The sequence below is a fragment of the Fusarium redolens genome (assembly GCF_020744475.1).
Source record: "Fusarium redolens strain MPI-CAGE-AT-0023 chromosome Unknown BKA55scaffold_2, whole genome shotgun sequence".
In the NCBI taxonomy this organism is placed as follows: domain Eukaryota; kingdom Fungi; phylum Ascomycota; class Sordariomycetes; order Hypocreales; family Nectriaceae; genus Fusarium; species Fusarium redolens.
The window spans coordinates 2,043,240-2,056,009 of record NW_025763665.1 but is presented as its reverse complement, the minus strand read 5'-3'; the positions used below and the strand labels follow the sequence as shown (position 1 = coordinate 2,056,009).

At 48.6% G+C, this 12,770-nt stretch overlaps 3 protein-coding genes across 3 annotated transcripts; 1 reads left to right on the top strand and 2 right to left on the bottom strand.

Moving 5' to 3' along the window:
* Positions 1-2,837: 2,837 nt before the first annotated feature.
* On the top strand, positions 2,838-5,798 carry BKA55DRAFT_500016 (fungal-specific transcription factor domain-containing protein; the record flags this gene model as incomplete). Its single annotated transcript, XM_046186708.1, has 6 exons — positions 2,838-3,020; positions 3,091-3,218; positions 3,268-3,332; positions 3,396-3,755; positions 3,807-5,043; positions 5,096-5,798. The coding sequence occupies 6 exons, from the start codon at positions 2,838-2,840 to the stop codon at positions 5,796-5,798; spliced, it is 2,676 nt and encodes an 891-aa protein (XP_046055111.1).
* A 1,116-nt stretch (positions 5,799-6,914) lies between these two features.
* Positions 6,915-7,949, bottom strand: BKA55DRAFT_589723 (Rox3 mediator complex subunit-domain-containing protein; the record flags this gene model as incomplete). Its single annotated transcript, XM_046194987.1, has 1 exon — positions 6,915-7,949. The coding sequence occupies one exon, from the start codon at positions 7,947-7,949 to the stop codon at positions 6,915-6,917; it is 1,035 nt and encodes a 344-aa protein (XP_046055110.1).
* A 2,876-nt stretch (positions 7,950-10,825) lies between these two features.
* Positions 10,826-12,443, bottom strand: BKA55DRAFT_500096 (uncharacterized protein; the record flags this gene model as incomplete). The annotated part of the gene is made up of 3 exons (XM_046186719.1): positions 10,826-11,555; positions 11,606-11,743; positions 11,791-12,443. 3 exons carry the CDS (start codon positions 12,441-12,443, stop codon positions 10,826-10,828), a joined length of 1,521 nt encoding a protein of 506 aa, XP_046055109.1.
* Between the last annotated feature and the right edge of the window lie 327 nt (positions 12,444-12,770).

Genomic DNA, 12,770 nt, shown 5'->3' with positions numbered 1-12,770 from the left:
AGAGAAAGACCTGGTATAATAATAAGCTTGCTAGCCATGATTTGAACAAGATATAAGGGCCTGGGGGGCTTTATCTGAAAGAAAACTACCGTGCTTCGTGCCTTGCTCATGATATCTACTGCTTTGATCTATAAAATCCCGTTTCTTAACTTTATGCAGTTATTTAAAATTATGTGAAATTTTATAACTTCATTGAAATTTCTTAATAGGAACTTGTCGTAAGTTGCTCTAAGTTCTCCTTCTCCATATAGTAGGTTGTTATAATGGAAATCAGATTGGTTGTACTCCATGAAACTTACTACAGATACTTCTTCAGACTTCCATTACTCTCTTATAACCCGCAGAGCTCTTTCTTGCATTTGGCAGTCTCATTAAACTTTCGGTACGCATCGGCTATAGCATATCAAACACTACCCGCGGCGAATCTGAAACAACAAAGGGTTGAAGACCCTGAAAAGCGACGCGAGTGCTTACGGATGACGGGATTCGAAGAAACATTAAAGTGGCTTCTTATAGGTAATACAGCATCTTGAGGGAACCTAAGTAATGACTTCGAAAGCCCCCATCTATTTGACTAATGAGGCTTATATTTAGACTTGGGCCACTGTATTGACTCCACAGCATTTTATTAATTGACACAGCGGTTAGACGAGAGTCTAAAATACCAATGCCTGTTCTCAAGAATTGGTTACTTTCTTCAATACTGGACATGAGTCAAGAAGGAAGTGTCTCGGGATGCACAGCCCCCTTGGGTTCGGACGAAGCGACGTATTCGGGATGGACAATCTCTTCTCCAATTGAATTTGAATCCACTAAGTTACCAGGCGTTTAGAGAACCGTTGACGTTGACGCAAGTTGGCATGGGGGCTAGATAAAGTAGTTTAGTTAGGTTCCAACGGTTGTCTGTGTGTTTTAGGTCTGAGACACGTCATCAGGGGATCAAGGTCGCATGCAGATTTTTTGTAAGATCGGGGGCAAAGAGCGACGAGAGATAACGAGGCTTTGCAGTCTTGGCGTAGTAAGAAATATTGAAGTTCGACAGAGGGGAATTGATCATAGACTTGGCTACCTACCTATGTGACTCTGACGGCCACTTATCAACGGATATAAAACATGAGATAAACAGCAAGTTTAACGCCGATGTTGCTACTTTGGCTGTCAATATTTAGCAAGTTCTACTAGACTGAAGCCATACTATTTGCGGAAGAGTGGCTTGGCTACGGAGGAAACCAGTAGAAAGTATCTCTATCAACCTGGGAGACGTGATACCCAAGTTCAGAATTGCATTATAGCAAGTAAAGGCTGTCAAGGCTGTATACATGGAGACTCGACCCATCCAGAGAAGGATTCCGGGTCGTGTACCCTGTTCTGTAAACAGCGGGCTATTCTCAGTGACCATTGCCAAGAGCAGAGACGAAATACAGTGGAGGCCTTCAGCAGTTAAAATTGACTGCCGTTGAGTCAGGGGTACTATGACGATCATTTGCTGGAGAGGCAGAATTCGTGCTTGCAAATCTGTACATCATATCATTACTTGCAGTAGAGAGCTACTAACTAACTGATTGTTTATTCAGTTGATCTACAACTGGCACCTGGTGTCTTGAGCTACGGTAGGGCACTTGATTAAGTCTATTCTGGGGTGATCGGTGATGCGACTGGCTGAAGCTGATGACATCGCCGCGAGCTATTGAAGGCAGCGTTAATGACGACTGCCGGAGGCTTCGTCTTGATGCTCAATGGCAGCTTAGGCTTGCTTGTAAGAAAACTTTGAGACCTCATTCTCAGTGAAAGAAATGCTTAGACAAGCCCAGGATAATTTGTGCCAAACTTAGCACACTCTTTGGCCAGTTATTTTCCACACCCTCCACTGATTGATGGTCTCGGGTCTTCATGCACCAGGAGTGGGCAGGTAGGTAGGCAGAGGTACTTTCTTTCCTCGTTCCCGGATTCGAAACAAATACCCGCGCATTGAGTCCTTGCCTTCCCTGCGACTTCTCTTGTCTCACCGGTCCAAGTTGAGGTTAGCAAGGTACCAATTGGTAACTGTAGCAGGTTCCAGTTCCAGTTGCAAATGCTAACGGATACTTGACTTGCCGGTTTATGCTTTGAATTTGTCATTGCCTTTTGTCTCTGGAGAATGAAAATTTCGTCAACACCACGATCTGGCAACGTAGACTTGAATCTGAACTCCATCATCATCTTCACCCTCATCGCTGTCGTGACCTTCCTCTATTGATAAACTGGCAGTCGACTACACTCACTCACTGTTCAGTACCCGCCAAAGGAGTTCACACCAAGACAAAACCAACCAAACTCCGCCACCCCACTCCATCTCCGCCTCAGTCTGACAGTGATAGTCATAGAGTCGGTCTTAACCAAGCTAACGTTAGTTGACTGCAGACTTGACCTGGTCTGGGAGCTTTTTAGCGCACCGGCGCCTCCAAATCGCCCACCTCGGCTTCTCCCTTTTCGACTCAGTCTCCTTGCTCCTTGTCTGAATTATCATACCTTAATAACTATTAGTGATCCGTGGGCTCCGATCTACGATTTACCCCAACCAACAAAACATACTTCACTCCACAGCTCCGGCTTCAGCTCCAGCTCCAGCTCCCACTCTCCGTATCGCACAGATGATCTCGCCGTGATTGAGACTCACAGCTCAGCCCACTGCCTACGTCTATCGCACTATAACGGTTGCTTGTCGCATTCCAGCTCTTGTGTCGCAAGGCGATTGCCGCTGAATTGACCCACGGGACGGCCGCTTTGCCAACCTCGAAACCCGATACTCCCACTTCAACCGACTATTTTAATCAGGAAACCACTTCGCTTTGAACAAGATGGACCATATGGGCTTTCAGGTCCCGGGCATGGCCCCGCCTATCATGAATCAACCGCCACAGGTCTTTGGTGGTTACGATGGCATACCACAGTTGCCTCCAGAGATTGCTGCTCAGATGTTCAATGACTCGGCTATGTTGCTCGAAGATGCAAATGACCCAAAGAGAAGGAGAATCGCTAGGGTATGGGACCTAGGATAGATCCCGGCGCAGCCGGCTTTAGAGTATTGTGTGCTGATCGGGACTCCAACAGGCCTGCGATATGTGCCGGAAGAAGAAGATCAAGTGTGACGGCAAGATGCCCTCTTGTACTCACTGTATCAACTATAAGACTGAGTGTGTCTTCACACAAGTTGAGAAGAAGCGCGCTCCTCCTAAAGGGTATGACCTACCTCATTGCAAAACCATGTGGTTGCTGACAGATTCAAAGTGCCAAGTATATTGAGGGACTTGAGAACCGGCTGAACCGTATGGAGCATCTTTTGAGGCTTTCTGGTAAGTGGTCTAAAGAATTTTCTTTGCTGACAAGGCCTCATTATACTGACCTTCTATATACAGGCCTCCTTGACGAAGATGATGATGACCTTGGCGCGTTAGAGAAAAGGTTACTGGAACGACAAGAAAAGTCAAGACAAGTGTCAATGCCTGCGGCATCCAACCCTAACTCGCCGTCTCACTCGACATCTGGCCCATCGGCTGCAGATGGGGGCGAGATGACCCCTCAAAGCTCACTTACCTCACCTAAGGATGATAAGCGCAAATCAGCAACACCAGCTCCGTCGACAGCTCCATCAACAGCTCCAGCACCAGCTGCGAATGCGGAAGAGACCAAGAAGGAAGACCAGGAAGAAGTGGAGGCTCTTTCAGAGCTGATGTGTTCTTTAGTGACGAATAATTTTGGAGAAACCAGATACATTGGTAAGTTACTACTCTGTATCTCCGGAAATACCCCTTACTAACATACTGCAGGGTCATCCTCTGGCTTCTCCATATTTTCACCGAAGGGAGTTTCGTGGGTGAACTCGAAAACAGGAGATGACTCGTTTCAACGGACCATATCGGATATATCTGTCGATGACCACAAATGGACTAATTGGAAACCTGAAGTCTTTGGCGACCTATTCCAACGACCCATCTTCCGGCCTTTGCCCCCCAAGCCTGAGGCACTTTCACTTCTCCAGGACTTCTTCGACAACTTCAACTGCATCTTCCCTCTGTTTCATCGGCCGACCTTCATGCACCTAGTACACCTTCAATACTCATCAGACCCTTACCAAGGCTCTGGATGGTGGGCCAGCCTCAATTGTGCGCTCGCGATTGCCCACCGTTTGCGAGTCATGAGCAATCTGGTACCACAGGATGAGGACGAAAAGGCATGGGGTCACCTGAAGAATGCCATCGGAGTGTTTCCCGAGCTGACTATGCGCAACACCGATTTGTTGAGTGTTCAAGCCCTTCTTGGCATGGCTCTATTCCTGCAAGGAACGCCCAACCCTCAGCCTACCTTGCTGCTGGTCTCAGCAGCCATGCGCCTGGCGCATAGTATTGGTCTCCACAAGCGCGGGACGGGTTTCAACTTGAACCCCATAGAGATCGAGCAACGCAAGAGAGTCTTCTGGATCGCATATATGCTAGACAAAGATCTCTGCCTCCGAGCCGGTCGTCCACCTGCTCAGGACGATGACGACATGAACGTTGAGCTTCCGGATGCTGACCCAGAGGACAACATTGGCAATATCCCCTTGGCAGATGGCAAGGGTAAGATGAATCTTTTCCGGGCTATGTGTGAGTTTGCCACCATCGAGAGCGAAGTCTATAAAAGGTTGTACTCTGTTCAAGCTACCAAGCAATCAGACGGTGAGCTACTCCACACCATCGGCGAGCTGGATCACAAGTTGGAAGAGTGGAAGGATCGCATTCCGATTGATTATCGGCCCGAGCACGACATCAACGCCTCGCACACTCCTCTGATACTTCACGTTGTCATGCTGCATCTTACCTATTATAACTGCCTGACAACCATCCATCGCATGTCAGTTGCCCATGGACTCTGGACCAGTCGGCTGGCCAACTATGCCATTCAAGGTCTGAATGCCCGACCACTAAACCCACGAGTGTTTTCTTCTGCAGCACTATGCACGGCTGCAGCGCGAGCTTCTGTCTCTTTGCTAAAATATGTGCCTCAAGGCGATTTTGCTTGCGTTTGGTAGGTCTCGAAATCCTCATCATACTAGTGATACACTAACGCTCATCGTCAGGATGATTCTCTATTTCCCTGTTTCTGCACTGGTGACGTTGTTTGGAAATATTCTACAGAACCCACTCGATCCCCGTGCAAAGTCAGACACCCGACTCATGAATATTGTGGTTACCTTCCTCTCCATGCTTGGACAGGAAGCTGAACAGGGCGGTGTGCATCGAATGCTCGGTATCTGTGCTGAATTTGAGCGTATAGCAAAGGCTGTCATCGACAAGGCTGAGAAGGAGCAGTCTTCTCGACGCAAGCGCAAGAACCAGGATACAAATAAGTCATCTACCAACACTACTACGGCCGCGGCTCGACAGTCTAGTACTACGGAATCAGCGCCAACTACTTCCGTGTCTTCTCATTCTCAGAGAAGATCATCACAAGCCCAGTTATCGCCTCCTCAGAACGGTGCCTCAATGGGGCAGTTCTCAATGGGTAGTCCAATGAACGACCCTTCTCCTTCAGCAATGTCAGCCGGCTGGCCTCAAGAGTTCCCGGTGCCTCAGTCAGGCGACTTTGACTCAATGAATTATGGCGACACGAACATGAATTCATCGCCGCAAATCCCAGTATCGGCGTTCCAGCAGCCCCTTCTCCCACAAGATCTCTTCTCTCTGCCAATGACACTAGATTGGAGCTGGGCTGAGATGACTACTGGCGCATACCCAACAGTTGAGAACGGCAACTTTGGAGAGGACTGTAACAATTGTTAAAAGAGATGAGAGTAGTGAGTGGCAATGCCTTTTGAGATTCACGCATATCATGCGGTGTGAGAGGATGTAATGGCTGGATAGTCAGGCTTTCAGTGCCTGTATGTAATGAGATATGCGAAATGATGCTACATACAAGGCTTGGAAGATGAGCGAGTATGGGTTTTCTTCTTCTTTCAAGTACCTACCTAGATCTGTTTTCTTATTCGCGTGGGATATAAACGAAGTTTAGCAAGCGATAAGCGTTAATGGTCAAATATCTTTGTCTCATGTATCAGTTCCATCATTATACATGTTTGTGGAACGATGCCACTCCGTTGGATTATTTTGGATGTAGCGAAATAAACCAAGATAGGAGCCTGCCAAGTTTATTGGAATTTGTCTTAAAGTATCCTAAGCCTCTATCCTAAATATCCTAAAATCGTCAAGGAAGTTTTATCGCTTAAGACTGAGGCCAGCAGCTGCGGGTGTTACCTACGATGCTAGACTTATTCATGTTTTTCTCTTTTGGCGCTGTGCATCGTGCACGCCATATGATGTATTCGAAACCTAATGTGTTGTTGTCCCTGACTTTACTGTTGATGGTATCTGTCCATTGACGTTGAGATAAGTCAACTTTATTTGGTACAAGTTGAAATGGCAAACAGGTCAAAAAATTATACCTAAACCTTCTAGTATCTTGCCCAAGCCCTGACTATTGTTATCACCACTGCCCAGTGTTCTCGCCCCTTGTGCTAGGCCGTGTCGTCTTTTGAGAGAAATAAGAAACGTAAACATGCCTCCCCTGCCCCGAGTGACCGGCCAACCTTACCCATATGCCGCCTCTCCCCTTTGCCCAAACGCCGTGCTCGTTGGGACGCACATGTCGTGTGTCCGTCCCCTCAGAATGCAGAAAAGTGAAAACCCAAGATTGAAGATTAAAAGCCAACGAGGCTGTCAAAGCAAGTAGCACCGAAATTTTTTTGTTTGTGCGGCGTATACGAGACCCAGGGCGACCGCATCTTGTAAATTTGCGTAATACCCATTCCAGGAAAGGATTGCCTGTTGCGGAATCGTTTCATAGCGTGTATACAAGTCGTGAAACATGAGACATGACTAGGCGTCTACCATCAAGACAATTCATGCGCCCACCATGCCAGGACCGTAGCTTTGTTGGCGCATAGCGCTCGGGTATGGCGAGGTATTTCCTGGGTTCTTCTTGCGTCGCTTCTGGCCGCCCTCTCCCTCTCCTGTTGAGTAGCCTCCTTCCACGGCTGTGTCATCGTCAGGGTAACCTTCGCCATAACCCTCGAAACTGCTATCACCATATGTTCGCTTCTTCACGTTACGCTTTGGTCGATTGGGATCGTTTGCTGAGGGCCCTTGAGCCTTTAGTCGTCCTACTGCGCCAGGTACGTTGAGCGGAGTGTTGGGAGCGGTGGGTCTCGCCGATGAAGTTTGCTTTGGATCTAGGCCGGGTGACTGAAGTCCTAATCTTGACGTATCCCAGTCCTTCTTGCCTATAGGTCCCTTGGCCATGGTGAGTGCTCGTCCGAGGGCGGAAAGACTTGCTTGTGATAGCCCGTGTTTGATGTTTTGACCCTTAACTATCGTGTTGTCCCAATCCTCATCAGGCATATGCAGGATGTCGAAAAAGTCGGGTTTCTCGGTATTAGAGTCCTTGTCTGTTACTCGCACTTTCCAGTTGCCAGCGATACCCAAGTTCTTCATATGGCCTGTGTATGATGAACGTAATGCGTTCTTTTCTCCGTTTGGCTTCTCTCGAGCTACTTCGGCGGCGAGTCCGCTAAGGTTGAACATGTCATAAAGATCTTCCGAGACGCGCGGTAATGATTCTGGATGGGGAGTCTGGCAGAGGAGGTATTTCTTCCCCACATCCAGATGCAGGTCCTCAATACCCAGCTTGCTTTCCAAGGTGTGGACCTTCTTTTGCTCGCGGTCGCCGCTGTCGTCCATAGAGCGCTTCCGCTTATGGGGGGAGTCGTCGGCCATTGCAAGGTCGTGATGGGCACTTCCAGTGACGCTGTGGGCGGGAGTCGGCAGGGTGGTTGGCGTGGCTGTGGAGGTCATTGAGGTTGTCACGCTTAACACGGGCTCCGAGGTCCCGGAGGAGAATTGCGATGGGCTCTGGGGAGTCTGAGGATGGAACGACATCGTGGACGACTCCGCGAGGGAGATTTGTGGGCGAGAGTCGCGCCGGTCGTCGACCGAGAGTCGCTGCGCTCCGCTTCTCTCTTCAGCCGAACGTCATGCACTGCACTGGGTTTTCCTCGGGACTCGGTGAGCGGAGCCGGCGCGGCGCGGGCAGACAGCAGGTTTGCTGTGGGTTTTATAGAGTTCGAGGAGAGGAATCGACGGTTTTTAGGAGAAATGGGCGAGTGTCGCTGGTGCAGAGCGAGGGTTTTGGCGTCGAATAGGGCGATGTTAGGTTAGGATGTCAGAGGTTGAATCAGGGTCGGGGGCGAGAGGTGAGGTGTGGACTGTGTGGAGTGTTTGGAATGAGGGAGAGGCAGAGGGCGATTTGAGCCTGAAAGACAAGGCATATTTAGTGGGTCTGCCGGTTGTCAGTCCCGTCAGCAAAAACGGCCGGAGGCAGGAACCTGCCAGGCAGACAGGCCGCTGTTCCCAGGCTGTTCACTGGCTAAACTTGGGGCCCCTTCAGTGGTCTTTCGGCTCACTGACCACTTCTCGGTACCAACTTCCGCTAATCTGAGTGGCTGGCCTGAACCTGGGAGAACAAAGACCACGGGAGCCACAGGAACGTACAGTATATCCGCCTGAATTATCGCTGACTCCTGCACTGTCGCAGTCAGCTCCACAAAGACGGTGACACCGAATCACGTCTCAGCCTGTGAACTGTGTTGGAGCTTTGAGTTGTCAGATTAGTCTATACCAATTCGCACAAAGAAACATCACCCTAATAAGTTTGTGGCCCTTTCGGTCTTTGTCTATTTTGTTCTTTCTTAGGCTTATACTACTAAGGTGGTAACAAGTAGGTAAGAAGTTGGATCCAAGCAGCTCAATAGCAGTAGGTCAGTAGCAGTAGGTCTCCAGACAGGCATTTAAGTCTGAATAATCTTGCTAAATAAAGATACCTGCCGGACTGTTTATATCAATCAGTTCTAATAAGTATAAGAATATCGCATGATCAACTCAAAAAAGTTTAGAAACTCTCGGCTGGGGTTTGTAAGTCTTGTTATAATATCGACCTTTTGTCAAACTTGAGTAGATGACTAGGAGGAAAGATTCATGCACGCTACAAGAGAGCCTTTTCACCAAAAGGCCTTCAGCTAGTAGAGAGAAGCAGTGTTCAGTTAAACAAAAACTAAATATTTATGGCAAACTTGCCTTGGAATGATTACTCGTGTGGAGGGAATCAACAATATTTTAAATGGCTATGGGTCTGATTCGTATCACTCCACTCCGGCCTAGGAGCGGGTGAATGGTCATGTCACGTGACCTAGTCGCGTCGATAAGATCTCAAGCAAACCGCCAAATTTTTTCCTCCTTCTTTCATACAAACAAGACCACCACCATCCCTCAACAATTGTCAGCTTGCTCGACCCTACCCTGCTGTAACATCTTGGGATATGTGGCCGAGAGCACACTTCAGTAACCTTGCCTAAAACCATCATCACGAGGGCCCCTTGTGCGGCTACCATGATGCGGTGATGACCTGATGCAAGTGACATATCCTCACCCTTTTGGTCCTTTGTTGCCTTGTATCGAAGACAAGAAAGGTCCATTGGTCCATTGGCCGTGATATCGTGCACGGTGTGAACCACTTTTCCATCCATTTACCCTGAAACTACTGCCATGTAAGTTTAGATAATGATCTGGTTCATGCTATCGGTACCGTGATGACACCCAACATCTGGTAAACCTAGTAGCCTTGCCTGTTGTTTTCAGTTGATGTTGCCCATCACTGATAGCCGCCTGGCTGCTGTTAGGAGAACTGGCTTGCCTGACCTTAAAGAGCTCGCATTAGTATCCAGAGTTCTATTCAGAAATTGAAGAGGCTAATTGTTAGCATTTGCTAGATTTCTGCTTGCAGATGTCGTTGATTTCAGACTGTCACCACATATCAGTAGGGAAACCCTGATCATTTCTATTACGGCAAGATGATTTTTTAGGATGTTATAGGTTCTCCAATTGCTAAAAATCATTATCAATTGACCTCGGCCCTCAGGGAGCAAGAAAACTTCAGACCTTGACAAAGGATGCCAAAATAAAGTCATCAAAGAGCCCCTGAGCTTCTGATAATTTACCCAAGTCTTTTTGTCATTTAGGATCAAGGCCCTAAGTTTTATTGCCTTTCCTAGCTCGGTCAGACTGCAACTGACCTGAATTCTTGCAAAATTTCTCGTTGCTTTAGGAGGACATCGATAAGATATTATTTGGGAGACGATTGTTCGTTGAATTTTGTTTTTATTCTTTGGAACAAGCTGTCAACGGTTCTGCCACCTGGGCCAACGCCGATCTAGCAAACTACCTAGTATCAACATGCTCAACCAACCTGATAGGGAACAGACCAGTCTGTCAAAAACCAAAACAGAACAACGATTGCGCCAATTGCCCCGATGATTGCGCCCTCCCCTTTTCACTAAGTCCCAGCTTTAGATGTTCGTCATCATGCCCTTTGACTTACTCCCTGAACATAAGAAAGGATCATGATCGTTATCAAATACCCAAATCATCAATTCTAAGATAAAACATTATACGCCCTGATGCACCCGGTGCACTTGATAATGTAAACTAGAACGAAGGAAAGAATGAAAGAGCTGAAACAATTAACCAGAGAACAGCAGATACTGCAAATAAGAGAAATAAAGGCCAAACCGAACAGTATGAAGAGGCAACATATACTCCCTTATGAGGGATCCCAGACGGTATATTGGCTAGGCCTATAAAAATGGCATCTCTGGAAGGTTTGTTCACAAGCTGTTTGAAGCGATTCCGGCAACTTGAAACAGCCAGTCAAAGGCTTGAGCATTGGAATACACTGGCAAAGGGCTCCCCATCGGTACCCTTCAAATTTCTGTTCTGTGAACTTGGTTCTCGGGGGGAGCCCTGGAGCTGGGAACTGAGTTCACATCGTAGCCACTCATGGCACCAGAGGGGTTGTCGAGTGGTGCAGGGTGGTAAAGAGGTGGGTGTCGGTCTGAGAGGTTCGGGCTCGTGTTCGTCCCCCTGTAGGAATAGTCAACTGCATCCCCTTTCCATGGCATGTTGGGTCGCAGTGGCGACTGTGAGGATTCCGATCTGGCCCTGCATAGGGGGTCGCGAAGCAGAGGCGGGATGGGCTGGGGGCTCGATCGATGGATTTCAACAGGAGTTCCAAGCCCGTGGTGTTGCGCAAATGGGTGTGATGTCCTAGGGCTTCCAGTAAGAGGAGCTGTGAAGTGGCCGCCATAGGGGTATCGGTCACTCGGAGCTGGCGAAAGCGGCGATGCAAGACCAGAGCTTGTCAAACTACCGGCGGGGCTGTACCCCATCCCACCAAATCCTGGGGTCATTGCGGTTGGAGAAGCATGCTCGCTTGTATCATGCCTTCGTCCGTCGACGATCAAAGGTCTCATCATGTGCTGGGCATACGACTGTGTGCTGAAGTGCCCTGGTGAGGGCATAGGAGCATTCATGCCATGGACTGCCCCGTAGGGGGAATGGAGGGCCTGGACATTGTCAAACCCCTCAGGGACTGCTCTCATCTTTATCATACGATCGCGGTCATCAGCATTCAGCCGCTTGATTTTGGCACGTCTGTAACACGGGTTAGCGGGGGCTATGTTGTCAATTTATGTGATGATTACCGGTTCTGGAACCAAACTTGGACCTGGCGTGAACTGAGGCCAGGTATTTCCCGTGAGAGCCGCTCACGATGTGCCGCATCTGGATGAGGCTGTTTTGCGAACTCACTCATAAGGAATCGTGTTTGCTGGTGGGTGAGTCTAAACCAATAAGCTCTTGCCTTGAAACGAGCAACGAATACACTGACCTGAATCGCTTCATTTTACGTCGAGCAGCCGCCCTTTCTGCCGGAGTTTGAGCCGAGTTCTCTCCCTCCCCGTCAAGCATATCGTCATCATCGAGGTCGTCGTCCTCTTCGTCCTGTGGCGAGTCGACTCTTGCTCTTTGGCTGGATTGGGTGGACGAGAGGTCGTCTATCTGGCGACTTTGTGGCAAGAAAGTATTGTTAGTGGCTGTTTTTGGGGTGTTGATTAGCCCTGAACTAATCACGTCCTCGATATCTGCGGTACTGGGTTTCATCCTGTAGCCATCATTTTGAAGGGCCAAGTCCCTGGGCCCTGACAATGGAATTCCACCTCGGTCTATCCTTTGGAGATGGGATGAATACATCTGAGTCGTTCCGGGCCTCATGTGAATTCCCAGGGCATTGCCTCTATTTTCTCCTGGATGGCGCATTAGGGAAAGTCTTGGGGCCTCGTTCCGTGAAGGATGTTGTTGGGCAGGTCCACTACCACCGTGGGAAGCAGTTGGATTGTGTGCTTGCCAGCTCGTAGGGGCCGGCAGCTCGACATTGACATCGTAAGGGTTAGACATGCGAGGGCTTGCCGAAGTAAGAGATGCCTCGTATCTGCTGAATGGCCAACGGCTATGTTCTGTTTCGTACTGCCTTGTGACAAGCATTTGGGCGATGTGTTGAAAGGGGATAAGCCCAACTTAAATGAGAAGAAATGGTCAACGAGTGTAGCTAGACAGGTACACCAACACAGTGCACCTCCAATGTTTCTCTCTTGCTTTCACGGACGGGTCGGCCTGTTGCAGAAAGGTTGAAACCACTTCCGAGATGGCAACGGAAGGATGAACAAGGGAGTGATAACTTAGCCGCGAGTCAGCATGTAGCAGAACATCACCAAATTAAAACAAGAGAAATGTGAAGAAGAGGTGATCTTAAAGTAAGGACGACGAAACAGATATCGTATCCTAGGTACGAAACGAAATGGTGGTAATGAT